This window comes from Dicentrarchus labrax, unplaced genomic scaffold, assembly GCF_905237075.1.
Source record: "Dicentrarchus labrax unplaced genomic scaffold, dlabrax2021, whole genome shotgun sequence".
NCBI classification, from domain to species: Eukaryota; Metazoa; Chordata; class Actinopteri; family Moronidae; genus Dicentrarchus; species Dicentrarchus labrax.
The window spans coordinates 6,322,902-6,333,960 of NW_026136720.1; the positions used below are offsets into that span (position 1 = coordinate 6,322,902).

The window sequence follows — 11,059 nt, forward strand, 5'->3', positions numbered from 1 at the left end:
GTACAAGGTGGAATAACAGGTATATATACTGTGTGTGTGTATATATGGGCCCACAGCTGCAGAGGACCCATAAAAAGGTCCAGTTAAAGATGCCCAGGGGCCCCATTTTGTATAGCAAAACCCCATGCACTCCAGGGCTATAGCTTATGTAGGTGTCATAAAGATTGTATATTATACATGTATTTCATTAATTAGTTATTAAGGTAATATTCCAAAATACATTATGTCTTAGTCAAAGTTTTGTTCGTTTATAATTTCCCCTACAGGGGATACATAAACCCCAATAAAGATGATGAAGATGCTTTTTCTCCTTTATATTATTCCATATTCTGTGTTGATTTGATCAAATCAAATGTTTTTCCTCCATTTTTGACCAACTTGACCAACTAAAAAGTGTTTTCCCTTTCAACTGTGATCATTGTATTCACTGAAAAGTAACTGGTCCACAGTGCCATCTGCAGGCCAAACCAAAGCACAAGACACAAGCACATCCACTGATTTTTCTTCAGGATAACACTTTTTATTTTATTGCACTTTCCTCAAACAAGCCATGCATCACATCACTGAAATAAATAGAAAAAATAAAATAAATGTTTTGATCAGAAAAGCGACGCATGCCACAGAAACAACATCCATTTTCAGGCTGCTCACAATACAAAACATCTCTATGTACCATTTTCAAACAAGGCTTAAAACATCTCGTCTCGTTCTACATGTAATGCTTAGTGTTTCCTCAAAATCACAATATGGAGTGCATACAAACAGAGATATAAAACACAGTTGAAATAATATGAGGACTTTAGGATGCAAAGGCAGTTTATCATTTCTAAAAACACCTGGACATTCCACCATTGTAAACATTAAGATGATAAATATACAGTAATGTCATGGGGCCCTTTACCAATTCATAATGGCAGCTTTAACACTTAACTACATACATAAAAAGGTTTCATAATAATCTGCACAGGAATATTACACTGACCATAATCTGGTTCACTACACCAGTAGTATGTGACATTTCTCCACAAACCACAAAATAAATTAAATTAATATTGAATGACTACCCCTGTTTATCCTTTAAATGCTTGTTAATTAAGCACCATGGTCAGCCGTTTTTGATGAAAGTCTCCTCGATGACCTCAGTAAACCTCTCCTTCATCTGCTGACGGAAGCTGGCGTACCACTCCAACAGCCTCCTCCTCCTGTCCACCCTCTGCTCCTGGCTCATTCCTCTCTCCCTCTCCAAGATGGCCGGCAGTTCTTTCCAATCACTGATGAAGATGAAGGGCGCTCCAGCAGCTTTGAGCAGACGTAGGGGGGAGCTGGGCCCGGCCGCACAGGTCCCAGGTGTCAGTACATCTTCCACCACGGGCACTGAGCCGTAAGAGCAGGCCTCGTAGATGCGGTAGCACTCTGTGTTGATCCCCACAGGGCAGAGAGTGAGCTCGCTCTGGGCCAAAGCTGTCTGATAGCGTCTCAGACTGTCTTCTGTCTCCTGAGGGAGCCACCTGAGGCAAGGAGGGAGGAATGGATACTTAAGCCAACTGTTTAAGCTGCTGTAATATATAATATATGTATTCCAATACTGTTCCATAGAGACAATTCACGTTGCAGATACCTCACCTCAACTCCATTTATAATTTAATACGTCCAACCAATTTAAGGAAAACTTCAATTGTGATTGCTATACTGCCAACTGCATATACATCATCATTAACAGGAGACATTCTCAAACTATATTACAGTACGTACCACATACAGGAGTGAAACCTGGCCAGAGAAAAAAATTTAACCACAGGTTTCTGTGTGAGCAGCAGCAGCCCTAAAATGTAACAATGTGTGGGTATATTTAGCAAACTGCTTACATTTAACTAAAGTTTTGAGTGCATGTTGTTATAGTGAACGATTACTGATTAGTATTTGCTGCTGTTTTTATGTTTCCTAAAGTTGTTAAAGGACAGGTTCACATTTTTGTGTGTCTTAACACAATAATCACAAGTTCATACCCATCTATGCGAGTTATTGGTCAATGTAATACTCTTGTGCATAATGGCCTAAAATAGATAGGACGTAGACTGACTTATCCAATAAAGTGAGTATCTTCCAAAGTTACAGTCCTATTAGTACACAATTCGTTCTTTGTGTTACTATCCCTCCACTACAGCCCAGTAAAGAAAAAACAACCTATGAAAACATTAAGGAATTTCACTCTAGAAAGACTGTAGCTTTGGAAGATACCCACTTTATTGAACCCAGACTGCAGAAACATAATTACTTTGTAATCACTTGGACTAGGGCTGGGCGATGTGGCTTAAAAATAAAATCTCAGATTTTTTCACACCAAACCCGATTTACGATTTTAATTGATTTTTTGTAGACTGTTTTTTAGGGGGTGTTTGTGGGCTGTGGTCCTGTATATCTCGCAGAGAGCAACATTTCTCCCACTCGGCTGCATGCCTCTGCTTGAGGTGCTGGAATAAATTGGTCGTACTGCTACCTTTTGGTTGCAACAGCTTTCAAACAAACTTTGCAGTGAGTCGTGGTTTGTTCGCTGTCAGACACCACAAAACCAAACCAGTTCCAAACAACCGATGGCACTGTGCCTTTTTTGGGGGCGAGCTCATCCTGGCTTGCTGCCATGTTGTGTTTATCTGTGGAGAGGCGGGGGAGGGGTCAGCGCACTCTGACCTACGGGAGCCCAAAGGGAGCGCAGGTGTTGTGGAAGTTCAAGAGAAAAACGATTTTAACTAAAAATAAATCGTGTTTAACTACGAATTCGAATTAATCGATAAAGCCCTAACTTGGACCATTAAGGACAGGAGGAATGATTACAGATGCATGATGATGTCCATGTGAGTTTTTACGATAAACTTAAAAAGAAACGTGTCCCTATGCTTTAAGACATTTTACAGATGTTAACGTTTTTTTCCAGGATTTTAAGGGCGATAAGGCCTTAGGGGAACTGTATGGTGTTTACTTTCCATGTAAAATATAGAAAATGATTTCATTACCATGTCTCTGATGTCTTCAGGCCACCACAAATTCATCACCACCAAAACCCAATGGTGAATGTTGTGTTGATACAGCAGACGTTTTTTTTAAATTTACTGCTTAATTTTCTTGTTTGTGTTAAAAAGGAGACACAATAGGAAGGTCTCAATGAGAGGGGTCTTGATATCAATCAATATCAGTCTTTTAAAATCCTCTTTTTATTCAATAAAACAATGCAATATATGACTACTACAGTCATTAAATCAAAATATAAAAGCTTTACTCTTCCATATCAATATCAACAATGATTCAAGAACTGAATAATGACTTACTTCTCCCTGGCAGTAGTGATGCATTCCTGATCCAGGCCAGATTGTTTCAGCACCTGCATGAGAGTTTCTCTGGAGGAATTTTTGTAAACAGTTCCTAGAAAATTGCAGAGGTATGGTCTGTTTGAGGTTATCAACTGGGCATTAGGCCTGATCATAGGAAATTGCCTGTATCTGCAAAGAGATGAGCAAAACAGAGCAACATGTAAGACAATGCTATTCATTTCAAGAGACTTGCTTATAGTTTAATGTACTGATATTGAGCACTAATTATGTATACACACACATGCACGCACACACACACACACACACACACACACACACACACACACTCACACACTCACACATCAAACATAGGACTACTAAGAAAAGACATACGTGGCGACACCAAGAGGCCACTGGAACACATCCTTGTCGTTGACCCACGGGCTGTCGTACACTAGAAACAACAGCTCGACAAAGCCGCCGTTTCTCTTTAAGTATGGGCCGATCCAGTCGTTGTTGCAGTGCTCATTGCCCAGCAGTACCACAGCCACATGTGACACTGTGTGGGACTGTACCATAGCTTGGACATGTTCCAGCCACCGTGTGGAGTAAGAGACCTTCTGCTGCTCGCGACCATTTAGAACCAGAACCAGGCTATTCATATCAAGAGGGACATGACCCTGGACCACAGCAGGACCTGTGTAGAAACTAAAAACAACAAGTCAATATGTTTTATTATTATATGATGTGGGGGAGTCGCAGTAGCAGACTATATGCTTGGGTTGGCAATGTTTGAGTATTCCATCTCGGACTCGTTACCTGAAATCAATCTTTCCTGACTGCAGCTCTCCCTCTCTCCATTGTGCTACCTTGTCAGTAGGGTTGAGTAGTCCCTCTAAAATATGTTCCCAAAGGTAAAGCCCTGAGGAGAAAACAAAGGTTTAATGCAATTTGCCACCGAAGTTAGAATGGCAACACGTGCAGTGCCATCAAGTTGTACCATTGGTCGGGTTCCTCAGCGGAGCATAAATCAGTTTTATGTAGTCTTTGTATGTGGGCACTCCTGGTGATACCAGGTTTATAAACAATGCAGGTATTGAGGCCAATGGGACCTCACATTCATTTGATGATTCAGATAATATGGAAGCATAATAAATTAACTCAACAGCATCTTGCTGTATCCCCCCCAATTATACTTAAAATAAGGAAGAAGTAAAAACCCTTCAAAACATGAGATGACGTTTAATTTGGTGTTTGTTCTTCTGATATTTGTTCTTTTAATCTGGTTGACCTTATATTATTTACACTCTGAGATAAACCAATATGACTAATCCATGACTCCTTCTACTTTCACTCTTGCTTGTAAACAGTGATTACATTATTATTATGTCTTGAACGAGCTATTGTATTGTTTAAAGTACATGTAAAATACAATTTCCTAAACACAGTTCACATTCTTCACCAAAGTATTTCCCTGCCCTCTGCAAACTGTAATATAATAACATACAGATTCTCAATTATATCTAATGCATTCATTAAATAAGCTTAATTATTAACTTAAGACATTTCAATCATATATATTGTTTTTAAATGTATATTTACCAGTATTTTAGTTGTTCCCGTCATAATCTTTATTTTCTATTTGTGCTAAAAATGTACAGCCACACTGGGAGGGGTACTTAAGACCAGAGCTGTCAGAAATGCACTAGAACTTTTTTCTTCAAGATGACTTGAAGACACTGAGTGCAGTTTATTTAAGTTTATAGCTATTTATAAAGCTTTTTACATTATGTGCAAATGTATTCCTCATTTGTATACATGACACTTGGACTGTAGTATCTATTTCTTACATTGTATTGCCCAGTTCCTGACAATAACTTGAATTAAAACAGAAAAAATGCACAATTATAAAGGCATATTGTTGAAATTGAATCAACCATATGCCAACGTGAAAAAAAAACAACTGGAGTTTCCCAGCTTGGGATCAATAAAGTATATCTATCTATCATCATTTATCTATATATATAAGGTCTCGGTATTGTCATTTCACGCCCAAATCTCCTCCCAAATCTCCATCAAGCGCCTGTGACAGATTAACGACATCCCACAATACCAGGACTTACCTATGGCAGCTTTCCCCCAGATTTGGACCCTGTATCTTTGGGGTTTGTTCTTGTCAATTCGACCCAGTCGCTGTTTGAAGGCCTCTCTCTTTTTGTTCAGAGCAGAGTTGTACTCCACCTGTTCGTCCTCCCACGGATTCCAGTCCTCTGCTAGAAATGGAGCAGCACCGCCATCCCTGACACCTGCAAGCGCAACACACACAGTGTCCACCCGGTTTATGGGTATTTTAATGTATCTCTAACGAGTTCATAACTGTCGATTAATAGCAGATATAGCCCGCCTGTGTGCTGTAAGGGAGTGTTAAACGTTACCGGAGGGTGCTCCTGTCTCTTTCTTCACCACCCTGTGAACGCGGGAGATTACTTTGGTGCTGAAGAAGACATTGTACGCAGCGTAGAGCGAAAATGCCACATATGCGAAGATAATTAGAAGGAATAGTTTTCTTTTAGGTATTTTCATTTTTCTTTTTCTGTTTTTTTGTTTGTTTTTTTTTCCCCCACACTCAGGTTACCATTGTGTAGCTCGCCTCCATATTTTGTGAAAGGACCCTTGTTTACATCACGAGGACCCCTGGATACAGCTGACTTAGAGAAATGCCTGTGTGAAATCTGCCGTTGTTTTAAATGTATTTGTAGTTTCTACCATATGTCAAGACTAAATCAAAACAAATGGGTTACGATGTTAATTAATTACTGTAAAACTATAAAAAATAACGCAATATATTAGAAGAAACACGAAAGTGACACTTCGGTCCGATCTCACGTAACGCGGAACCTTGTGAAGGCGGAGCGAGTTTCTAGTACACCACATCAGAGAAGTGCACGCAAGGTTTCCTAACGCAAGGTCGTGGAGGTTTCTTATTTTGGGCAAACATGATGTCCATAGCCGCTCGTACCGGGGCTCTTTCCCCGTACTTACGGGCCACACAACACACAACTAAAAGCCTGTTGTCCCCCGGAACGAAGGAGCTGGTGCCGGTCGCAGGTAAGGTCGAGGGCGGATGTCAGCCTGCAAACGGTGCCCGGAGTTTGTTGTTGTTGTTGACCTGCGTTGTGTAACTATAAAACTTAAGACAGTGACATCTTACGGATAAGTTAACATTTTAGACAACGTGTAATGTTGATGTGTCTTTGTCTACTGCTGCCAACAACCTGTTTTTCTGCTGTGACATTAATCCTAATGTGTGACCTTATAAATAATAAGTTAAATACTCAGTTAAAGATAGTTCTGATCCATGATCTGATCTGATGTGCTTGATGGTATGTGGGGAAAAACAGTCCAATGTGTTTTTTGGTATGTTAATTTGTATAATTAATTAAACAGTATATTGTTTGTTTAGGTATATATATATATAAAAAATCATTTAGTCTGTATTTTTGATCGTTATTAGATCCACTATTAATTACTCCTTAAATAATATTGCCACATTTTGTTACATGGTAATTGACTGTTACAATTGCTGATGTGAAGCAATGACACAACAGCATTACTTTAAAATGTTTGTATAAGCTACTGTGTAGTTCATCTATTTTCCCATTCACTGCTTTAGTGTTTAAAAACTGCATCATGTGTGTCTTTTCCAGCTCCTGGAGGAATCCGCCATGCCCACACAGACATCAAGATTCCTGACTTTTCAGACTACCGTCGGCCCGAGGTCGTCGACCCCAACAAGTCCTCCCAGGACAGCAGTGAGGGGAGAAGGGTATTCTCTTACCTTGTCACTGGAGCCACCACTGTGGTTGGTATCTACGCAGCCAAGACAGTGGTCTCCCAGTTTGTATCCTCAATGAGCGCGTCAGCAGATGTCCTGGCCTTGTCCAAGATTGAGATCAAGCTCAGTGACATCCCAGAAGGCAAAAACATGACCTTCAAGTGGAGAGGAAAGCCCCTGTTCGTCCGTCACCGCACCGAGAAGGAAATCTCCGCAGAGCAGTCTGTGAATATGGGGGAGCTGCGTGACCCCGAGCATGACAAGGACAGAGTGATTAACCCCAAGTGGGTCATCGTCCTTGGCGTGTGCACTCACCTGGGTTGTGTGCCGATTGCAAACGCCGGAGATTACGGAGGCTACTACTGTCCCTGCCATGGCTCCCACTATGATGCTTCAGGAAGAATAAGAAAGGGACCTGCTCCTCTTAACCTGGAGGTTCCCTTCTATGAATTCCCCGACGAAGACTCAGTCGTGGTTGGATAAATTGGAGCTCCGTCTCAGTTCCTCTCTGTAATATTGTATTTTAAGATGGCTTTATTTGAATTTGGAGTAGCATAATATGCGTATTTACTAATAAAAGTATTTCCAGCTCCATGATTGAGTTATTGCATTTTTTCATCCTTAAAAGTGAATTTTGGCCTGGATGTGTCTGATTAATTGCACTTAGTACTTTATCTATCTCAATAGATTTCTCTCATTTCACACCTCTTTTTGCAAATAACATTATGTAGCACAAAAAATTCCAAAGCTACAGAGTGCTTCACACAAAAAGGAAGTAAAACAGAACGAATGTCAGACAAACATTGAGTGCAAAAGATGCTAAAAACAGAAGAAATATGAAAGTCGGAGCCAAAATGCAGAACGAATTCAGAACCACAACAGGTGAATGAAACTACATTTTAAAAAGGGTTCACTAGCCTGAGTTCTGCTTTGTACTATATAAGACCAATGGTGATTTTGACAGCCAGGTCGGGATATCTAGAGGTACAATCATTATGGTTACAGGACTACTTTGCTCAGAGCCTCAAAAACTAAAACACAATCATAAACATATAAACAACAAGATAGTCTTTGAGTAATACGTCTTAAAAAGAATGTATCCATTGAGGATAAATAAAGTACAGACAGAATAAAAGCAAGCATTAGCTGTCGGACAGTAGCTTTCTGTTTGCAGTCAGAGCCTGTTTCACAGTTACATAAAGCTGCTTTGTCTAGAGATCTAGAAAACCTGAGGAACCGAATGATTCAGATGATAGGACGATCTAGAAAAGCCACCTTAAATACACACTGTTCTTGTTTTTATTGATGAAATCATTTAAAGCAATAAAGAGCTTGAATTAATTGGGTAATGGCCATACAATGTGCTGTACACAGATGCTGGTAAATGTTTACTCTTTAACTTAAAGAATGTACATCAAATTAAAATATTTCAAACTGTACAGTTGGCGCTCATTCAAAACATAATCCTTTGTATTTAAATAGAAGAAAAGAAAACAGTATGTCATTGTAGCTGGCTCACTCACTCAGACCTTAATTCAGAGTAACTTTAAAAGTCAGACATGATTATCAGTTCCATTAAGAATAGATTATTCCTTCAACTGTGCACTTTCAATTCCATTTTTACAGCTGTCTTGATTCACAATCATGTGCTACCTTATATTAACCAGTGTAACCTGTTACCAGGACTGTGTTGGTGTCTGAGCCATTTTACAATATGTGGTTTCACATTTGATGAAGAGTCTCTCCAGCTTCAAAAAAACATTTCACATTCTTCTCAAGGACTCCATCCTCCTGAGCGTGTGGGCATCGGAGTCAGGTTATTCCAGTTTTTTCCCCCCAACAGACACTAATCCACATAGTGCACCTCTGCCTGGAGCTCCTTGGTGATATATCCAAGTAGAGCGCCTGTAAGCTGCTGCTTCAGGGTGGCATTGCCCATCACTAGAGCAGTTAGCTGGGCCAAATCTGTCCACTGAATGTCTCCCAGGATGGCCATAAGATCACCATAAAGCTTCTGCTGCTGCTGAGGACTGAGCTCCATTATGATCTGAGGCAGAGGTTTGAATTGTCCGCTGGTCAGCCAGCAGCCCAGAAGGCCTCCGACAGCACCGCCTACAGGGGAGGAGGGTTTCAAACTTGTTAAATCTTACAACAGCGATTTCTCCTACAGACCAGTATATGTTGACAATAAAGCATTTGAGGTTTGAGGTTCAGTAAACCAGTAGTGACAGATTGTACTCATTTTTATGTTACATTTTTCTGCTTACCGACTGCAATGCCAAGAGGACCCCCGACCAACCCTCCAGCGAAGGCCAGTCCCCCAGCTGCTGCTGCTCCCTTGCCTGACCCTTTCACTGTGGTCTGGATTTGCTGATTGGCAGATAGCTCACAACACAGCTTCATGACATCATCAACTCGATGACACATACTGTGGATCAGATTTAAATGTTTAGGAGACAATGCAGACAATGGTAACTACAAGCAATTTAACAATCTACCAACAACCAGAGAATAGGAAATCAGGAAAACACTGTCCTAAAAATAGTTTAAATAATATATAAATTATTTTGGTAGCTATTCACACATTTAGAAATAAAAAAAAAATCACACCAGTCTCTGAAAAACACATTAAAATTTAAAACACTAAACATATATTGACTATTATGGCACATAATTACACGCAGCAGTGTCAAAGTGCAACAGACCTGATTGCATCAGAAAGTATAATAATATTCTGACGTTACACAGTGTGTTATCTACAGCTCACCCTTTCCACAAAATATTAGCGACCACATATGAGACGTTATTGGACATACCTGTTTGTTGTTGTGTTATCAAATCCGCATCAATATTTGTTATTCTTTTTATAATGTTATTATGATGACAAATAGGTTCTGATTCAGCCGGTAACTCCTGATTTCTGAGCTTGCATGACTATGGCCGCAATGCCCGATGGTAGCTGTAAACCTGCTGCGTTCAGGGACTTCCAACGAATCCCGAATTTCCTAACACCAGCTTCTTCCCAAAGCCATCACTCTGATGAACCGTTAACGTGTTTTAACGTTTTAAAGTAATAAGAGCAATACAAACTGGGTCAAATTCCTTGTAGGACAACTGTAGGCTACACATACCTGACCAGTAAAGCGAGTTACTTCTGAGTGTGACATTTCCGACCGCAAGTAAAAGCAACCAAAGCAGCCAATGAGCGTGTAACAACAAGGGGGGCTGGAACCATGGATGGGTTATATTCATTTAATGAAACCAAACTTGTTCACCACAACCACCCTATCTAAGTGAATGTGTATAGCCGTGTGGGTTATCATATGAACAGATGTGTGATCTATGTGACTGCGATGGTTGTGCAGCCACAGGCAGGTCGACAGTGTCACATGGGGAGGAAACCTATGGCTACTTTTCTAACAGATCAATCTCTGATAATGGCCTGTGTGTTGGTCGGTGCAGCGGGGTTTAACCTCGATACAGTGTGTCTGTTGTTTACATTTGAGCAATCGTCCACAGTTACCCAGAGTACACCGGGCGACACAGAGGAACAGCCATAGGCAGCTGCGTCAAGCTGGCCTTCATACGCCGGAAATACGGAAACTACAATGTTCTGTCTTCAAAATAAAAGTATTTTAGTAAACAAAGAGAAATAGACTTTGTTTAAATGTTTTCATCTTACGCTACTTTATACTTCTACACTTCTACATTTCAGTTTGAAATAGTGTATTTTTTTACACCACTACATTAAATAACAGTCGTACAGGTTATGCTGCCTGGTTATTAACAATGTATCAGTTTATAAAACACATTGACTATCAAATAATAGTATAATTATAATTTAAATTGATTACACATTTACAACTACAAAATTGCTGCTTACACAGTAATTAAGGCGTGAATAATAAGAATGGTTTGC

The 11,059-nt window shown here is 40.1% G+C and overlaps 3 protein-coding genes across 3 annotated transcripts; 1 reads left to right on the forward strand and 2 right to left on the reverse strand.

Moving 5' to 3' along the window:
- Positions 1–495: 495 nt before the first annotated feature.
- On the reverse strand, positions 496–6,004 carry rxylt1 (ribitol xylosyltransferase 1). Its single transcript, XM_051382815.1, has 6 exons — positions 5,741–6,004; positions 5,429–5,611; positions 4,125–4,227; positions 3,699–4,013; positions 3,324–3,494; positions 496–1,508 (listed from the first exon to the last, which is right to left on the reverse strand). Exons 1-6 carry the CDS (start codon positions 5,886–5,888, stop codon positions 1,106–1,108), a joined length of 1,323 nt encoding a protein of 440 aa, XP_051238775.1. The 5' UTR covers positions 5,889–6,004; the 3' UTR covers positions 496–1,105.
- Positions 6,005–6,217: 213 nt separating this feature from the next.
- Positions 6,218–7,734, forward strand: LOC127353534 (cytochrome b-c1 complex subunit Rieske, mitochondrial). The gene is made up of 2 exons (XM_051382817.1): positions 6,218–6,413; positions 7,013–7,734. Exons 1-2 carry the CDS (start codon positions 6,302–6,304, stop codon positions 7,621–7,623), a joined length of 723 nt encoding a protein of 240 aa, XP_051238777.1. The 5' UTR covers positions 6,218–6,301; the 3' UTR covers positions 7,624–7,734.
- A 687-nt stretch (positions 7,735–8,421) lies between these two features.
- zgc:112052 (protein C19orf12 homolog) lies at positions 8,422–10,276 on the reverse strand. Its single transcript, XM_051382818.1, has 3 exons — positions 9,957–10,276; positions 9,408–9,568; positions 8,422–9,252 (listed from the first exon to the last, which is right to left on the reverse strand). The coding sequence occupies exons 2-3, from the start codon at positions 9,565–9,567 to the stop codon at positions 8,987–8,989; spliced, it is 426 nt and encodes a 141-aa protein (XP_051238778.1). The 5' UTR covers position 9,568; positions 9,957–10,276; the 3' UTR covers positions 8,422–8,986.
- Between the last annotated feature and the right edge of the window lie 783 nt (positions 10,277–11,059).